Source organism: Mercurialis annua, linkage group LG4, assembly GCF_937616625.2.
Source record: "Mercurialis annua linkage group LG4, ddMerAnnu1.2, whole genome shotgun sequence".
Lineage (NCBI taxonomy): Eukaryota > Viridiplantae > Streptophyta > Magnoliopsida > Malpighiales > Euphorbiaceae > Mercurialis > Mercurialis annua.
In genome coordinates this window covers 35547859-35563625 of record NC_065573.1, presented here as the reverse complement: position 1 = coordinate 35563625, position 15767 = coordinate 35547859, and the positions used below count along the sequence as shown (strand labels likewise).

Sequence of the window (15767 nt, the reverse complement as noted above, 5' to 3'; positions counted from 1 at the left end):
TTCACAAGCAATAATCAAAACTTTGGATAAATGTAGGTCCAATTTAATGATTTAAAATCAGCTATTGGTTTGTTTTCTTGAAAGCAATGCCATAACACATAAAACCCTCCATAATTTGAGATTTCTATAAACAAAAAGGATATAAAATCATTGTAACACTTTACATAGGGTCAATTTAGACTTTATCCAGTAAATGAAAACAAATAATACTACAGCAATGATTATGAGAGCTAAACAGAGCCTAATATCTCTTATAAATGGTAATAAGAATTTGGTTTGGATTGAAGACTGACAACCAAAATTTCCTCTTATAAAGAAAGAGGGTGCATATGGTAAATTGTGACCAAAATTTGAATTTTTTGTATAGTAATTTAAAAAGTGAAGACATTGCTACATTTAAAATCGTAAAACATGAATATTCAAAACATGTACGTGGGGTGATTAAAGAGTCGATTTGGTTAATAAACCTACCGATATAACCAATTTAAATGTACCATACTTAACTTTCTCTAAAAAAAACAAAATTAAATCATATAATTAATTTTAACCAACATTGATTTGATCGTGTTTACAAAAAAATTTAAAATTTAAAATCGAACAGACCAAATTAATCTGTTAATTTAATTACGCCAATAAAAATATGAAAACTAACAAAGAAATGAAAAACAAAAAAACAATCGGCTAATTAACTTTGATTGGCCATTTCTTTTTGTAAAAATTAACCGAAATGAATTTTTTGATTAATGGAACCGAATTAATAAAAAAATAATTTAATTCAATCAGAATAAATCTGTTAAACCGGTTAATTCCGTTTTACCTTACCGTTTGCTTATCCGAACATATATACTCGTGCGTGCAGACTAATTTTATTTTTCTTATTTAATCAAATGGATTACGTGTCATCATAAGAGAGCGCGTGAAAACATTTCATACGCAGTCGCGTAACCGAAAATTCGATGGAACGTTTAATTGAGGCGTAATAAGTTTCCCTCGTTTTAGTTAAAGTTCAAATTTCAAAAACAACCCCAACAACTCTCTCTCTCTCTCTTAAATTCACTGAGCCAGCGAGTGAGTGAGTGAATGAGTGATTAAACCTTCAGCAAGAATCGTCTCATATATGAGATAATGATATGTGAATTGTTGAACAGAGAAATTAAATTGATTTTCAGATCAGTTTTTACATATTTAGACACCTCAGTTTCTCGAGCTATGGGCTGTTTTTTTGGATGTTTTCGTATTACCGACGACGGCGACGATCATCAACGCCGCCGCCGTCATCCTCATCTCGTCGCTAATTCCGCTCGATCTGTTATTCCGCCTGTAATGTTTCTTTATTTTCTGTTTGGTTACAGTTTACTGATTTCTTTGATTTTGTTTCTAGTGAATGTTTTTGTGATTTTTTGATCAGGAAGCTGTTATGTCTAAGAATCGTTTATCGGCTCTATTTTTAACTGAAGGTAAATTAATTCATTTAATAATTTTATTTTTCTCTGTTTAATTTTATGTTCTTATTTCTTGAAATTTTGGGTGGATGCTGATAATTTTGGATTTGTTGTAGTTGAAAAAGAGAGAGAAGATATAGAAAGCAATTACGGGAGACGGGGTGATTCTTTGGGATCTCCACAAATCAACAAGGAGTTGATAGCTGAGGTAATTTAAATTCAATTAGTTAACTAATTAGTTTTGTTGTTATTGAATTTGGTTATTGCAGCTGAAAAGTTTAATGCATGAAAAAGAAGAAGTGGTTGAGATGATAATAATAATGATGTGCATTTTTATGTTTATGTTTAATGGTCTGAGTTCTTTTTGTTATGTTTTTGAAATCGATTGAAATGAAAATGGATGTCTAAGTGTAAGGAATTTTAATTTCAATTTAGTAGTATTTGAAAATGATTATTAACTTCATAGATATTAATTTCCTCATCAACCTTATAAAGTAGATAATTATCATTAAAGAATTTGCATTCTTTGTGTATACATTACAGTATATACTTGGAATTTATTCCCAAGAATACAATTGTAATCTCAATTCCACAATGTGCTGGATGAAGTGTTAAATTTCCTTACTTCTGGATATACACCCTCTTTAACTGGACATGTTTTTGGTGAATTTTAAGATTTTTTTTTGTTCTTTTGGAGATTCAGGTTCTATAAGATGATAGTTTAGTCTGAACTCATTGAATACTGTTGCTGGCTGTCGTGATCTCCATTAGCATGTTTTTTTTTTTTTTGCCAAAGTCCATTAGTATGTGATTTCTATGTATTTACTTGTCTATCTGTCATGGCTTGTTATTTGATGATTTGAGAACTTTAATCTCTATGACCAAGGAGCTTAGTCTTAGGGTCTGTTTCCTTCAGTTGTCAACTCTATTTTAGAGCTGTCTATTTCAAACATTTGATGAGCTCCCAACATCCCTCAACCTCTTAACAAAATAAGGTTTTAGTATGCTACTTAATGTTTTTTTCCATCTTGTTTGATTTGTATACTTTAATTGTTGCAGGCTAAATTTCTGAAAGCCTCCGGTACACTACCTGAGACACCTGCTGAGATTCGGAAAGCATCTGAGAAGTTAAGGTATTCGCCTCCTCCAGATGGTAATGAATCAAAATCTTCAGATTATCATTCATGGCTTCCAAATACATCTCTCAAGAAGCTACAGCTGGATAAGCAAATTGTCGAGCCATTTTCTCCTATCAAAGTTTGTGAAGATTGGGGTTGCGGTTCTGTTTCTTCGGAGCAGACACCCAGCAGGTAGTTTGGACTTCTAATACTAATGGGTTGCTTATGAAATATTATTGATTTGTTATCAAGTAACTAATATGGATATATAGGCTTTTCTTAAAAACATACTTAACCTGCATCAAAGGGAATTAATTTCATCCATTTTACAATCTTAAGGATTAATCTTGCAAAGGATTGTGGCAATCCTATTAACCACTCTGGTGCTTATTCAAAGAAGATTGCCACCGGCTTTGCAGAAGAATTTGTAGAAAATACTTTTTTTATGATACTGTTTTTCATTATTGTATTGGAATGATGGCATCCTGGAAATGTTCCTCAAATTATTCACAATATTTTTAACTTTTCTTCTATGTGTGAACTTTAATGGTGGCTGTTAAGTATGATTTTTTATTGCATTCTTGTAGCTGCATATCCAATGAGCAGAACACTGGAATGGTATCTGCTAGCTCTGTTGAAGATGGTAAGGCGTGAAGTCCAACAACAGCAGTCTAGTTTCATGTTTGTTAGAGTGATAATAATGCAACTTTCGTTTCTTCTTGCATTTCAGTTACAAATGTCCCTTTCAAGAACAAATCAGTTCGCTTTGATTGCAATTTTGATACAGCTTCATCTAAAGGATCTTCATCTGAAAGTCAGCGTTATGTTTTGGGGAGATATAAATCCCCTGGGGATATGAGTGTGTCAAAAAATTCTCCTAAACCAACTCCTTTAAAGCTTTCTGACGAAATGCAAACACCTGGAACTGTTTTCCCTGCAAGTGTAGAAGGTTTAGCAAATGGAAAGACTAGGATTAGATCCCAATATGTGCATCCTGTTCTGAATCCAGTGGAGAATGCATCTCAATGGAAGGTTCTACAGCAAGGTGCTTCTAGTTTCCATGAACAGTTAAGTGAGCTCAAAGAATCTCCTGAACAGCTGGAAAATTCAACACCTAAGTCAGAAGTTGGAGTGAAAGACACTTCTAGGCAAGAATCAAAGGTGGAAGCAAGTCTATCTTCTTGGCTCAAACCCCGAGAATCAACTCGTATGGATAATACAATAGATGATGGAAGTGAATCTGCTAAAAAAGTTTTTGGTAGAACTCCTATGGACAGGCCTATTATTGGAATGGTTGCTGCTCATTGGAATGAAAATGAACCAACTCAAATCTCCCCCAAGTGGTGGGATGGGAATGGTATCCCAAATTCAACTAATAAATACAAGGAAGTATGTTCTGTGTCTCTTTATTTTCTTTGTCCTTGGTTCAATTGTTGGAGTCTAGACCTGATGAAGTCTCCTCTTTTTTGTTTTCCAGGATCAGAAAGTTAGTTGGCATGCTACGCCATTCGAGGAGAGGTTAGAGAAGGCACTGTCTGAAGAGAGTTTCATTTCACAAAAGTATGTCTACTTTCTTCCTTTCTTGATTGTATATCTATTTTTTGGTAGTTAAGTAGGAAGGAGTCACGGTTTGCATTATTCTTCTAGTAGACCTGCTAAAGGTTGCCTATTCTCGAGCCATTTCAGAGATAGGCGTTACAATTTACGGTGTGCAGAACTCAACTATAATTTTTTTGGTTTTTCAGCTGGGTTAGGTTTTGGTGGTAATTTTGTATTTCACAATTTTAGTACAAATTGAATCATAAAATCAAACCGAACCTGACTGATTTGATTCAGATTGAAACTTATAAAATTGGTTTGGTTTGATTAAAAAAAATTAGTGAGGTGGGACACAAATGCACACCCTACATCACATCAGTGTCAAAGGTAAAAGAGAAGAGAAGAAAACAGAAGTTAAATTTCATACATCTATCCCGATAAAATTAAATTGCCAACAATATTCTTTTGTAATGGTTATTAATGCATCAAGATCCATTTCTTGCATTCAATTTAATACAGTTACTATCATTATAGTTAGTGAAAGCAAAACACTCCTTTCAAACAGGATAACTATAAACTAAATCAGTTGAGCATTGTAAAAAAATTTGACGTGTTAAGTTGGTCACTAAATAGTTGAAAACTGAATTGTCTGTTCATTCTCATTGTTGTCATTTACAGTGTCTATGCTGTATGGAAATTTAATTGATTCCCTCATTTATGTAACTTATTTTTACTTCTGAAAACATTTCTGAAGTTCTGAAACTTTTTGTATATAATCTATTCTTACAAAAGGTCTGTGTAAGCTAGCTCTTTATGAAGGCTCTAACTCTGAGCCATATGTTTAACGACTGAAACTTTTTTGTAAACAGGAAGTCTATAAGCGGGAGACCCATAGTTTTCGATGAGCACGATGAAAGTGATACTGCTCTTTCTACATTCCAGGCTTCAACACATTCCAAGTCAGTTATTTCATTCTGACGATTAAATGGCGTATTGCTTGGTGTTGTGAGATTATATTGAAGTTGACATGTGGTGGATGCACTTTACATTTACTGAATGTGAATTGAAATGTCAGATTCCATGGTTTTGGTTGTATGGATTTTGAACTAAAATGATTCAAAGAGATTTTCCAATATTGTTGTTAATATAGATTGTTAGCAGCACCAGGAGGAGGCAGGAGCTGCTTAGAATGTAAATCAGTTATCAAAACTCTCGGATAATGATAATCTTTTTCGAGCATGTTATCAATTTTTTCTATCCAAAATTAAGCTTGCACATTGGATGTTATTTTTCTCCTTTTGAGAATGTATATAATTTTATATTTAAGGTCCAATGAAAGAAATCCTAAAATTTGGCCAAATTTCGATTCTGAACTGGTTCTTGACTGGACAGGCAATAGGGCTGAACCGGCTGGTTAAACTGTGTAACACACAGAAGTAAACCGGTTTTACGACCAGTTTACTTGGGCAATGCTGGTTTACTGGGCCGGTTCAAGTAGTTCTCCTTATAAATACCATCAATTTCAAAACACAATAATATACTGTAAAGAACTCTGTCTCACTCCAGATCTCTAAAAATGACGTAATTATCATTTAGGCCATGTTTGGTTCATGGAATGGAATAGTATGGAATAGAATAGCTATTCCATAAGGAATGGAATAGCCATTCTTTAGTTTTTGAGAGGAGTCCTTATTCCACAAAATCATGGAATAGCAATTCTTGGAATACCTATTCCATGAACCAAAGTAAAGACTTGTCATTCTATACGGAATAACTATTTCATTCCGCACCTATTCCATGAACCAAACATGGCCTTAATGTATAAGGATCAATTCTATCAGTTTCTGCTCCAAATTACTCCCAATTCTTATCCAACTAGTCGTATCCCCGCGCATCTGCGCGAAATCAATGTGATATTTGGTATAAATTAAAAACATTTTTATTAGACAATAATAATACATAGTAAATTCTAAAAATAAAATTCATAGTACATAAACATATGTAAACTAATAATATTAAATAAAATAAAATCTATTCTAATAGCTATAGTAGTGGATTGTTTTAAAGTATTGAAAATAGAAGTAATTAACTACTCTTTGCATTCTTAAACTTTACCAACAGACACTAAATTTGAAATATGTCTAGGCAAATCACTTAATTAATAGGTATGAACATAATAAATAATAAACAACAAAAGAACTGAATAAAATCAACATAAAGCAAAATCATAGAAAAAATAAAAATAATTATAAAAAAAACTGCATGGATGCGATATCGTCAAATGAAGCAAATCATATTCACATAAACTTAAAAAAAAGTAGAATAATTTCCTAAAAAAAGAATAAAGAAATGAAAAAAGCAATTATGTATATGATTGTATATAATATATATATATATGATTACTTTAGCTGCAAAGAGTAACAGTAATTGAAAGAGTGAAGGGTATTACAATAAACAAAGAGGCCTAATATTGATTTACTATTAACTTCTTGTTAAATATATTTTCCATTCATCAAAGACTGCAATTTATTTTCTTATAAAATGTGAAAAATTGCATTGGCAATGTTGACAGATTGATCTAAAATTATATATATAAAATGAGAATTAGCTACTCATCATAAGTGATACACATCTCAAAAAAAATTTAAAATTTTTTATCAAAAGCAAACTCAAAATATGCATCCAATTTTTCCATTTTTTATTATCAAGTAAAATATAGTATAAAAAGTTCTATTTCTATCACATACAACCTATGCAGTAGTCACTTCCATGCAACTGGACACTCATTTAGAAAAATTTATTTCATATATTCCACAATTCTATCCAACTGGTGAATGTGTTATGAAAATTTCAAACCGTCACACTTTTTAAGCATATAAAGCCATTCCATTCTATCATAAATTGTACTAATATTAAACTTCAAAGTGAGATGTTATCGTACAATATTATATTTGACTTTATAGGAAGATTGAAACATCAAAACCGACTTAATTGGATGAAATTCGGAAATTTAATTTAGTGAAATTTAAATTATAAAAGAAAAATATTTAGTTCGATTTTAGTAGTAAAAAAAATTAGTTGAATTTTAATAAAAATCAAATAAACTTAAAACAATCAATTCAACCCTACTAATTCAGCTTAATTTATATCTTTAATATTCCAATAAATTGTTAATTTTAACTTTTTAGAAAAAATAGTACATATCCTGTAGTTAGATAGTTATGGATTCATCATTAATTTTTCACTAAATTATTAATTGGTCACTCACTCACCGATAAAACTCGTCCTCTTTTGTAATTGCATTAAACTTTTATTATTGGAGTGATGTTATTAATATATTCTAATGGTTGATGAATTTGCAGATCTTTATTGTGATATTAATGAATTTGATTGATGATAGTGAACCGGGTACATCCTTTGAAGGTCATTGCCATTCCGGAGCAAACCAAATAGTAACTTATATGAGTTGTTTGTTAATCAACTTTTTTATACACATGGAATTTAAAAAAACCTAAAAACACAAAAACACATTTTAATTGAAGTGAAATAAAAAAAACAACAAACAAACTATAAAAATTATGCAATACCTCCAAATTAAAGCTAGCAGTTGCCACTTTCCTCATAGTTTACGCTGCCATTGATGATAGTAAAAAACAAACTTAATATTGTAACAACCACAACACAAAAACTGAAATCTTGATGAAGATAAAGAACAAATTACTTAAGCATATTATTAACACAAACAAAACATTGTCCCCGATAACAAAGCGGTAAATAGACAATTTTAATAAGCAAAAACAATACCATGATGGCTACAAATCACAATGGAAAAGGAGAATTAATATTAAAATTAAAATAATCACAATGAAAAAGGAAAATGAATATTAAAATTAAACCCTAGCTGCTAGAAACTACAATACGAAAAAATGAATACTAAGTGGATATTTATATTGATATGAATGTTTAATTATGTTTAAAAGTAAATAGGTTGTTTATATAGAGTAGGATGTTAAATAGTTTATGTAGATTAGGATGTTAAAAGTTGTGATATAAATCTAATTAATATAATTAAATTAAAATTAGTATTTTGAAAAAAGTGGGAACTGCTGAGAATGTTTTATTTGGTGAGAATTAATGAGAGGGCTCCGTTGGTCCTCTCAATTATATAATATATAGATTGTTTCTAAACATTAAATTATGATAAAGATGCAATAAACCATAATAATAAACATTAGTAATTTTTAAGAAACTAATCACAATTAAACATAAAAATTATCTTAAAATTTAGGTAAAATTGAGATTTATTTCAAGGCTTTCATTCATACACATCCAAAGTCAGACATGAAAAACCTCAAGGGTTTGAACATTAAACAAACATGGAAGACAAAGCACTAGATTAAACACACTGATGACAGTGAATTATTTCAAATCACAAAAACTTACACACTGTATAATAAATATATAACAAGCTGCTATTCAAAAAGATACTTGTGCTGCTGGAGAACCTTCTTCCAAGATGGCCTGTTACTAATATCATCCCACCAAGCACTAACATGTTTTCTGCTCTTTATCATATAGTCCCTCTTCATTGCACCCACTAGGTACTGAGTAAATGGCAAGTGACTGAGATCAGCAAGGCTAAAGAAATCACCAGCTAAGTACTTGCTCTTCGACAGCGTCTCCTCGTAAATGTCCAACACCAGTGCGAGTTTCTCTTCACTCTCTTTGATAAGCTTCTCATCCGGAGGAAACCCTAAAGCTGATGCGAATAATACGTGAATTACCATGTTGTAGATATGTGGGTGGTAGCTCTGTGCCTCTACTTCTAGCCATTGTTCTACTAGCCCCCTTTCTTCTATTGTCTTCCCCAGCAAATCAGTTCCTTGAGACTTGTATTTCTCTGCGTAATACCTTATGATGGCTCGAGACTCTTCCAATCATAGTCAAATGATTAGCATCAGTCATGAGCATCATCATCACAGCAAAATATATTGTATGGAAACTAAAAAAAGTATCTAAAAACGTAAAACCATGATATAAGTTATAAATATTAAGTTTCAGAGTTTCAAAAGTATATATTTAGAACAAAAATGAAACCACGAAACATATAACTTGGTAAGTGTCCGCGCAACATAGATAGTAAACGAGTTAGTAAGTATCAATTAGGTGTGGTCTAGAACTCGGGGGCCCGAGCCAGGTCTAGAAATTGAGGCTCAAGCCAATAAAACAAAAAAATTCCAAATAATTATTCAACATAAGTTCCTCTTTTTTCCTTTGTAGGTTCTCTTGAAATTCAGCACTTCTGCAGTCTATTAGTTTAAAAACAATTGGGGATGAGAAGAAATCTTGTACAAAACGGTATAAGCGCTAAGCAGCAAACTTATAGGTCATGGGTACCCCTTCCCAATTATAAAACAAAAAAAAATTCAAATGATCGAGTTTCTGGTAAAATCATGTCAATTTTGGCACGACTTCATCTCCTTCCAAATGATTTTTTTTTCCTTTTAATAAAAACTGAATTCTACCAACTATATTAGGTTTCCAAAAATGAGAACTGGTTTTAAATTAAATTAAATTCCTGTAGTCCTACAAAATAAGAGTATATAAATTTCACAATGAAATTGAAAGGTAACAACAGAGGGGTTTAATTACCAAATAAAGTGTAATCTCCATCTTGAACTACAGGAACTGCTCCAAAAGGCTTCAATTAACAAAAAAAAAATTAACTTCAATTTAAACCAAAAATCAAGAAAGATAACAGTGATAAAGTGAGCAAATGAACCTGCAACTTGAGAAAATCAGGATCTTTATTCTCTCCTTTGATGAGATCAACTGGCACAGTCTCAAATTCAATTTCTTTTTCAATCAGACAAACAAGAACCCTCTTCGGTGAAGCATAAGCTGGACCGTACACTTTCACCACCATTTTTTTTTTGTTGATTTTCAAAAATGATTACAGTGAGTCAGCGAGAGTGTGTGTTTTGGTATTCAATTATTATGGATAAATTATATATTTAGCATCTGAACCTTTATTAATCTTCTGTTTTAATGTCTGAATTTTTTTTCTTCTAAATTGTATAAATTTAACATTTTAAAAATGTTGTCTATAAAAACTTTTTAAGAGTCACAAATGTGTGTTTTTAGCTATTTTCTGATCATTGGACTACTAATAAAATTAAAAATAATTTTAATTTTAATATAGTTTGATATTTTAATTTTTTATATATATATATATAAGTGTATCATTGCGTATATAGCTGTCATTTATTTTATTAATATACCATGAATTTTAATAAAAAATGAGTTATTTTTATTTTAATCACATCGATGATCGAAAAATATTTTTTGATATATTTTTAAAAAATTAAAACACTGATATAAAAAAAACATAAGCTCAAATGCTAAAATAAAATATTTAAAAAAGTTTGAATGCCATTGATATAATTTTTACTAAAAATATCTGAGTCCTTTTTCTTCTTCTTACAATTAGATGATGGTACTTTATTTGTCTTTTTAATAGAAAAAAATGGTTAGTGCGCTATATGACTGATTTTACATGCATACCTATCTCAACAGGTTGGGCATTTTTATAAGGACAAAAGAGAGCCATTTAAACTGTTTAAACTTTTTTTCCTTTTGACAATAATGACAATTTTATGAATAGATATATAAAAGCACAATTTCATTAAAACTTAAATAAATTAATGCATTTAAAAAGTACAAAAAGAGAATATTAGAAAAACTGTATTAAACCGCTTTCATCATTGTTCTCGATTAATTCTTTCAAGTTGTTGAGAAACTATTCCTTTATGTAATTTTTATTTTATCAGTGGAAGTTTTAACCTTTGAAAAAAAGAAAACATTGTAGATCTAACTCTTTTTAGAAGTGGATAGGAAATGTTTCACCTGAAATTATCAAATATGTATTGGCTGATTATACAACTCTTTCATTTACGAAATCTAACTTTATTTCAAATAAAAAAAAATTCCTTTTATCAATTATGGACAAGTATCAATCTTTTTTTAAATTTTCCGTCGCTAATATTTTCAATTACCAGCAAATACATTCAACAAAAACATAATGACTGTTTACTAATGGAAACGGATTCATCAGAAATTATATGTTGGGATTTTTTTTTATCGAGGAACAATATTTTTTAGGAAAATTTTTTAATGGTGAAGCATGTGGTCTTATTTTTCCATAAAAAAAGTACATGACAAATCCGATAAAATTTAACAGTGTTCCATAAAAAAAATTAGTAGGTTATGTTGAGTGCATTTGCAATTCAAATCAAATTTTTTAATTTTTTATAATAATCTCGATTTTATCATTTCGCTGCAATTTCAGTCAAGTTTTAAATCAATTTAATTGTTCCAATTTTCATTGGAATCTATATACTAACCCGTAATTAGCAAAATTCATTTTCTACAGTTTAAAGTTTAACTTATAATCTTAAAATCTAAAAATAACGTTGAAATCTAATTTCAGATTTTCTAATTTTCAATGGTTGAAGTAAAAAAGAAAAAAAAAACAAATTTGAAGCTAAAACTGATATAAAGGCCAAATAAAGCAAATAGGTAGTTTTGTATGAAGTGAAAGATTGAAAAAAATTAGATTGATTGAAAAAATTGCTAAAAGTGCAGAAAAGATAAACCCATGACACTATTATAAACATTAAAAATATTTGGTTTAAATTACAACTATTCGTAAGAGTTTGATTTTTTTTTTAACAATTAGCAGGTATTTAAATATATAGAAACTTTCACCAAATATTTGCCTATATTGATTATATATACCATACTCTGGAATCATATAGAGTCAAAATATGTATAACATATTTTGCAAGCCAAAATGTCACTAGAAGCTAGTATGTAATATCGTTGAAATTGTGAATATAGTCTACAACGGAGGGCCGACAATGGTTAATTGAGGCATTATAAATAATTTTCTGCTTTTTTATACTATAAGTTTTGAAGAAATAATAAGTGGTCAATGTGTTTTCTGATTAGAATTTGTGTAATTGGATGTCTTTTAGCCTTTAAATTCTTTGAGTTTGAAATTATGGGATGCAGATATGTATAAATAGTCAAATGATATGCCCCTCTTAAGACTTTTGTAATCCACACTCATTTTCCAAAAAAAACTGCAGGCCACGTGTATTTTACTTTGCAAAACTCTTATGTCATATAAACTCAAATTCTAATCTCATAGACATTTCACATTTTAACACTAATTGCGTTACTCCATTAATAATAAAGAAAAGGATCGCTTATACCCCTTAAATTTGGATTTAAGATCAAGTAACTTCTTAATGTCCGAAAAGATTCAAATATGCCATTAACGTCTTAAAAAATAAACAACTAGGTTCTCGATTTTGACAATCAGGTCTCCAACAGCTCATTTATGCGTCAAAATTGGGAGTCTAGTTGTTCATTTTTTAAGACGTTGGGACATATTTGAACCTTTCCGGACGTTTAGTTGATCATGAAGTCAAATTTTAGAGGCATAAATGAGCATTTTCCCTTAATAATGTAAATATTTGTAATAACAAATAATCAAATGTGTAAATTAGATAATTATCCATTATAAATTTTAGATTGTTAATTTACATATAATTTAATTAACCTATGGTAGATAATAATGTCCCTCTCCAGAACAATCTAACTAAGTAAGAGAGGATCAAATCAAACAAAGTTCGAAATAAATGAAATAATAAAAACTAAGTCAGGAGAGCAAGACTTTTCCTTATGGTTATGATGGAGAGATTAATCAAAGTCGTGCTCTTGACCCAAAACTTTAAAACATTCATAAGGCACCCTAAAATAGATTCTAACTTACATAATTTTGAGAGCACTAAACTAATTAAATAGTATACCAGAAAAGAAAATAGAGAGAAAAAGAAAAATCTATGGATTCAGAGACGAATATTAGTAAGGATGATGATGAAGAAGAAGAAACTAAGCTTCCAGGGTTTCGATTTCATCCGACGGATGAAGAGCTTGTCGGGTTCTATCTCCGACGAAAGGTCGAACAGAAACCTATTACTCTTCAACTTATCAAACAGATTGATATCTACAAGTATGATCCATGGGAATTACCAAGTAAGCATAATAATCAATTTTGTTAGCTTTTGTAAATTATACTGAAGCTATTTATATATGATTTTAAACAAATAGCTAGTGCAATAAATAAAAGATATATATATCAAGGTTTGCATTTATCGTATTACCTGCCAATATTTGCCTGATTTCTATAACCATTGAAATCATATATTTCTCAATTCCACGTACTTAATATGCATGCATAATACAAAAAATAATCATGTTAATTATTTGGCAGAAATAAATAGCATGAGTAAATACTTTGGTTGTAATCTATTTTTTATTAAAAAGGAATTATAAATATAGAGTTTTAAAATTTTAAATATTTCTAAAAACAGAATTAAAATTGCTGAAACGTACGATTAATAGAGAAGTTTTTGAGCAGCATAAATAGTAAATTTGAAACTCTGAAAATGATGACTCAAATTTTAATTTAAACTCATATAGTCAACTTCGTCTCAAAATAATTGTTCACTTTATTATTTATTTTAATGACGTATGTGATAGGCTTAGTTCACGGAAGACGTGGTAACTGAGTCTATCTAAAAATTTCTCATAGTTTAAGAAAATGGATTTAACTTATCTACATTTTTTATATTGTACCTTTATTAAATACTATGATTAATTTACTTTGGTGAGATAAAGACAATAAATAATGGATTTTAAATAACAACAATATAGAAAAAATCATTTTAAATTAAACATGAAAAATATTATGAAATTGCAAATGATGATTAATTTATCTGCAAGTAATGAATGCTTGTTTAAATTTATGGTGATGATAAAAAAAAAAAAGTGAGCAGTGTAGTGGGAGAGAATAAGGAAGGGTATTTCTTCTGCAAAAGAGGGAGAAAATATAAGAACAGCATAAGACCCAATAGGGTAACGACATCTGGATTTTGGAAAGCAACTGGGATTGACAACCCTATTTATTCTGATGATCGTCAATGCGTGGGCCTCAAGAAATCACTGGTTTACTACAGAGGCAGTGCTGGAAAAGGAACTAAAACTGATTGGATGATGCATGAGTTTCGTCTTCCTCCCAATCCCACCCTTTCTCAACAACCTGCAGTAAGAATTTCGTTTTTTTACACGTCATTAAAATAATGGCACTATCGTAATTTTGTTTATTACTTTTTTACACTTTTATTACGATAGTGAGTACGAGTGAGTAAATAACGATTAAACCCCATTGAAACCGATCTATATTGACTAGATTTTGATTAACTTGTTTAGTTTGGACATTTTTTCGATTTAACCGAATTAATGGATTAAACTGTTAGTGTGTTCGGTTAGAGAAATTTAATTGAATGGTGATGCAGGAAGTTTGGACACTATGTCGAATTTTCAAAAGAGTAGCAACATACAAAAAATACGCAGCTGGAGATTGGAAGCAAACAGCATCGAAACCGAAAATGACATCGCCTCAAGATCAAACATGCAGCTTCGAATCTGGAAACAGTAGCAGTACTGCAGAGAAACATGTATTCATCAGTTTCAGAGATTCATCATCATCTTCATCGTCAATACTTCGACCCGCAGTTAATGGAAATCAATTGCGTATGGCTCAATATCCTCCTCATCATCATCAGCTTAGCTCCATAACTACTCAGAATGAAGACTACAATAGAGATGATTTCTTTGCGAATCGAAACTGGGATGAGCTCCGATCAGTGGTTGGCCTAGCCATTGATCCGTCTCACCTGCCTTTTAATGATTATAAATGATTATATACCTGCCCTTCTCTCCTTGCTCTTTTTTGTAAATTAGGATTGGGTATAAATTAGTACTGTTTTTACTCTTAACTTTAAAATTACTGTTTATATATATTATATATATTTAGGTATTAGCTAATCGAAATTCTCAGTGAGTTAAAAAAAAAAAAAATCTCATTGCAAGGCAGATTTCACTTAAAAGGGACTAAAATATCAAGAGAAAATCACAAAATTTTAATTTAAATAGAAAAATAGTACTTTCGAAATAATTTAGGAGTACAGTAATTTTTCTAATTGAAGATACTTGCAAACTTTGAAAAGTCTAATTACAAAAAAGAAAAATTGCACTTCTGTATTTTATAATTTTTTTTTGATAAATAATTTCATATTTAAATGAAAATTTAATATAAATAAATAAGAAGGTAAAACAAGACGGAATGCCTATTTTGAGGGCATTTTGTCTAAAGCCACGAATTTAATCTTATTTGATCTTTTGTGTCACCTTCTATGGGCATAATGAACATATGTTCAATCTATTACATAGCAAAACTTTCATTCTATAAATCTTATCAAAGCACTCATATATGACATCACGACTCTATTATAAATGAATTAAGCCAGAACCTAAGTTCATGGCTCCTATCACTTATAGTACTCGCACACCAATCCTTAACAAAGATAGTCTATATTAAAATTTCTTGAGTAACATTTTGTCAATTTATTTCTATTTTCATAAACACATTTCAAACTTCAAAACTGCATAATTATAACCTACCCTTGCAAAATATATTGTTTCAACGTTTCCGTTTCCGTGCGGATAGAGAAGATAGCAAAGCATCTGAAATCCTTCT

The 15767-nt window shown here is 30.2% G+C and overlaps 3 protein-coding genes across 3 annotated transcripts; 2 read left to right on the top strand and 1 right to left on the bottom strand.

Annotated features, from left to right (window-relative positions):
• Positions 1–971: 971 nt before the first annotated feature.
• LOC126679486 (protein JASON) lies at positions 972–5338 on the top strand. Its single transcript, XM_050374528.2, has 8 exons — positions 972–1320; positions 1409–1457; positions 1559–1650; positions 2502–2752; positions 3148–3203; positions 3291–3949; positions 4038–4120; positions 4969–5338. The coding sequence occupies exons 1-8, from the start codon at positions 1126–1128 to the stop codon at positions 5075–5077; spliced, it is 1494 nt and encodes a 497-aa protein (XP_050230485.1). The 5' UTR covers positions 972–1125; the 3' UTR covers positions 5078–5338.
• Positions 5339–8382: 3044 nt separating this feature from the next.
• LOC126679022 (glutathione S-transferase F9-like) lies at positions 8383–10071 on the bottom strand. The gene is made up of 3 exons (XM_050373958.2): positions 9882–10071; positions 9752–9800; positions 8383–9029 (listed from the first exon to the last, which is right to left on the bottom strand). Exons 1-3 carry the CDS (start codon positions 10023–10025, stop codon positions 8572–8574), a joined length of 651 nt encoding a protein of 216 aa, XP_050229915.1. The 5' UTR covers positions 10026–10071; the 3' UTR covers positions 8383–8571.
• A 2788-nt stretch (positions 10072–12859) lies between these two features.
• LOC126676583 (transcription factor JUNGBRUNNEN 1-like) lies at positions 12860–15055 on the top strand. Its single transcript, XM_050370811.2, has 3 exons — positions 12860–13201; positions 13998–14272; positions 14524–15055. The coding sequence occupies exons 1-3, from the start codon at positions 13009–13011 to the stop codon at positions 14926–14928; spliced, it is 873 nt and encodes a 290-aa protein (XP_050226768.1). The 5' UTR covers positions 12860–13008; the 3' UTR covers positions 14929–15055.
• Positions 15056–15767: the final 712 nt, after the last annotated feature.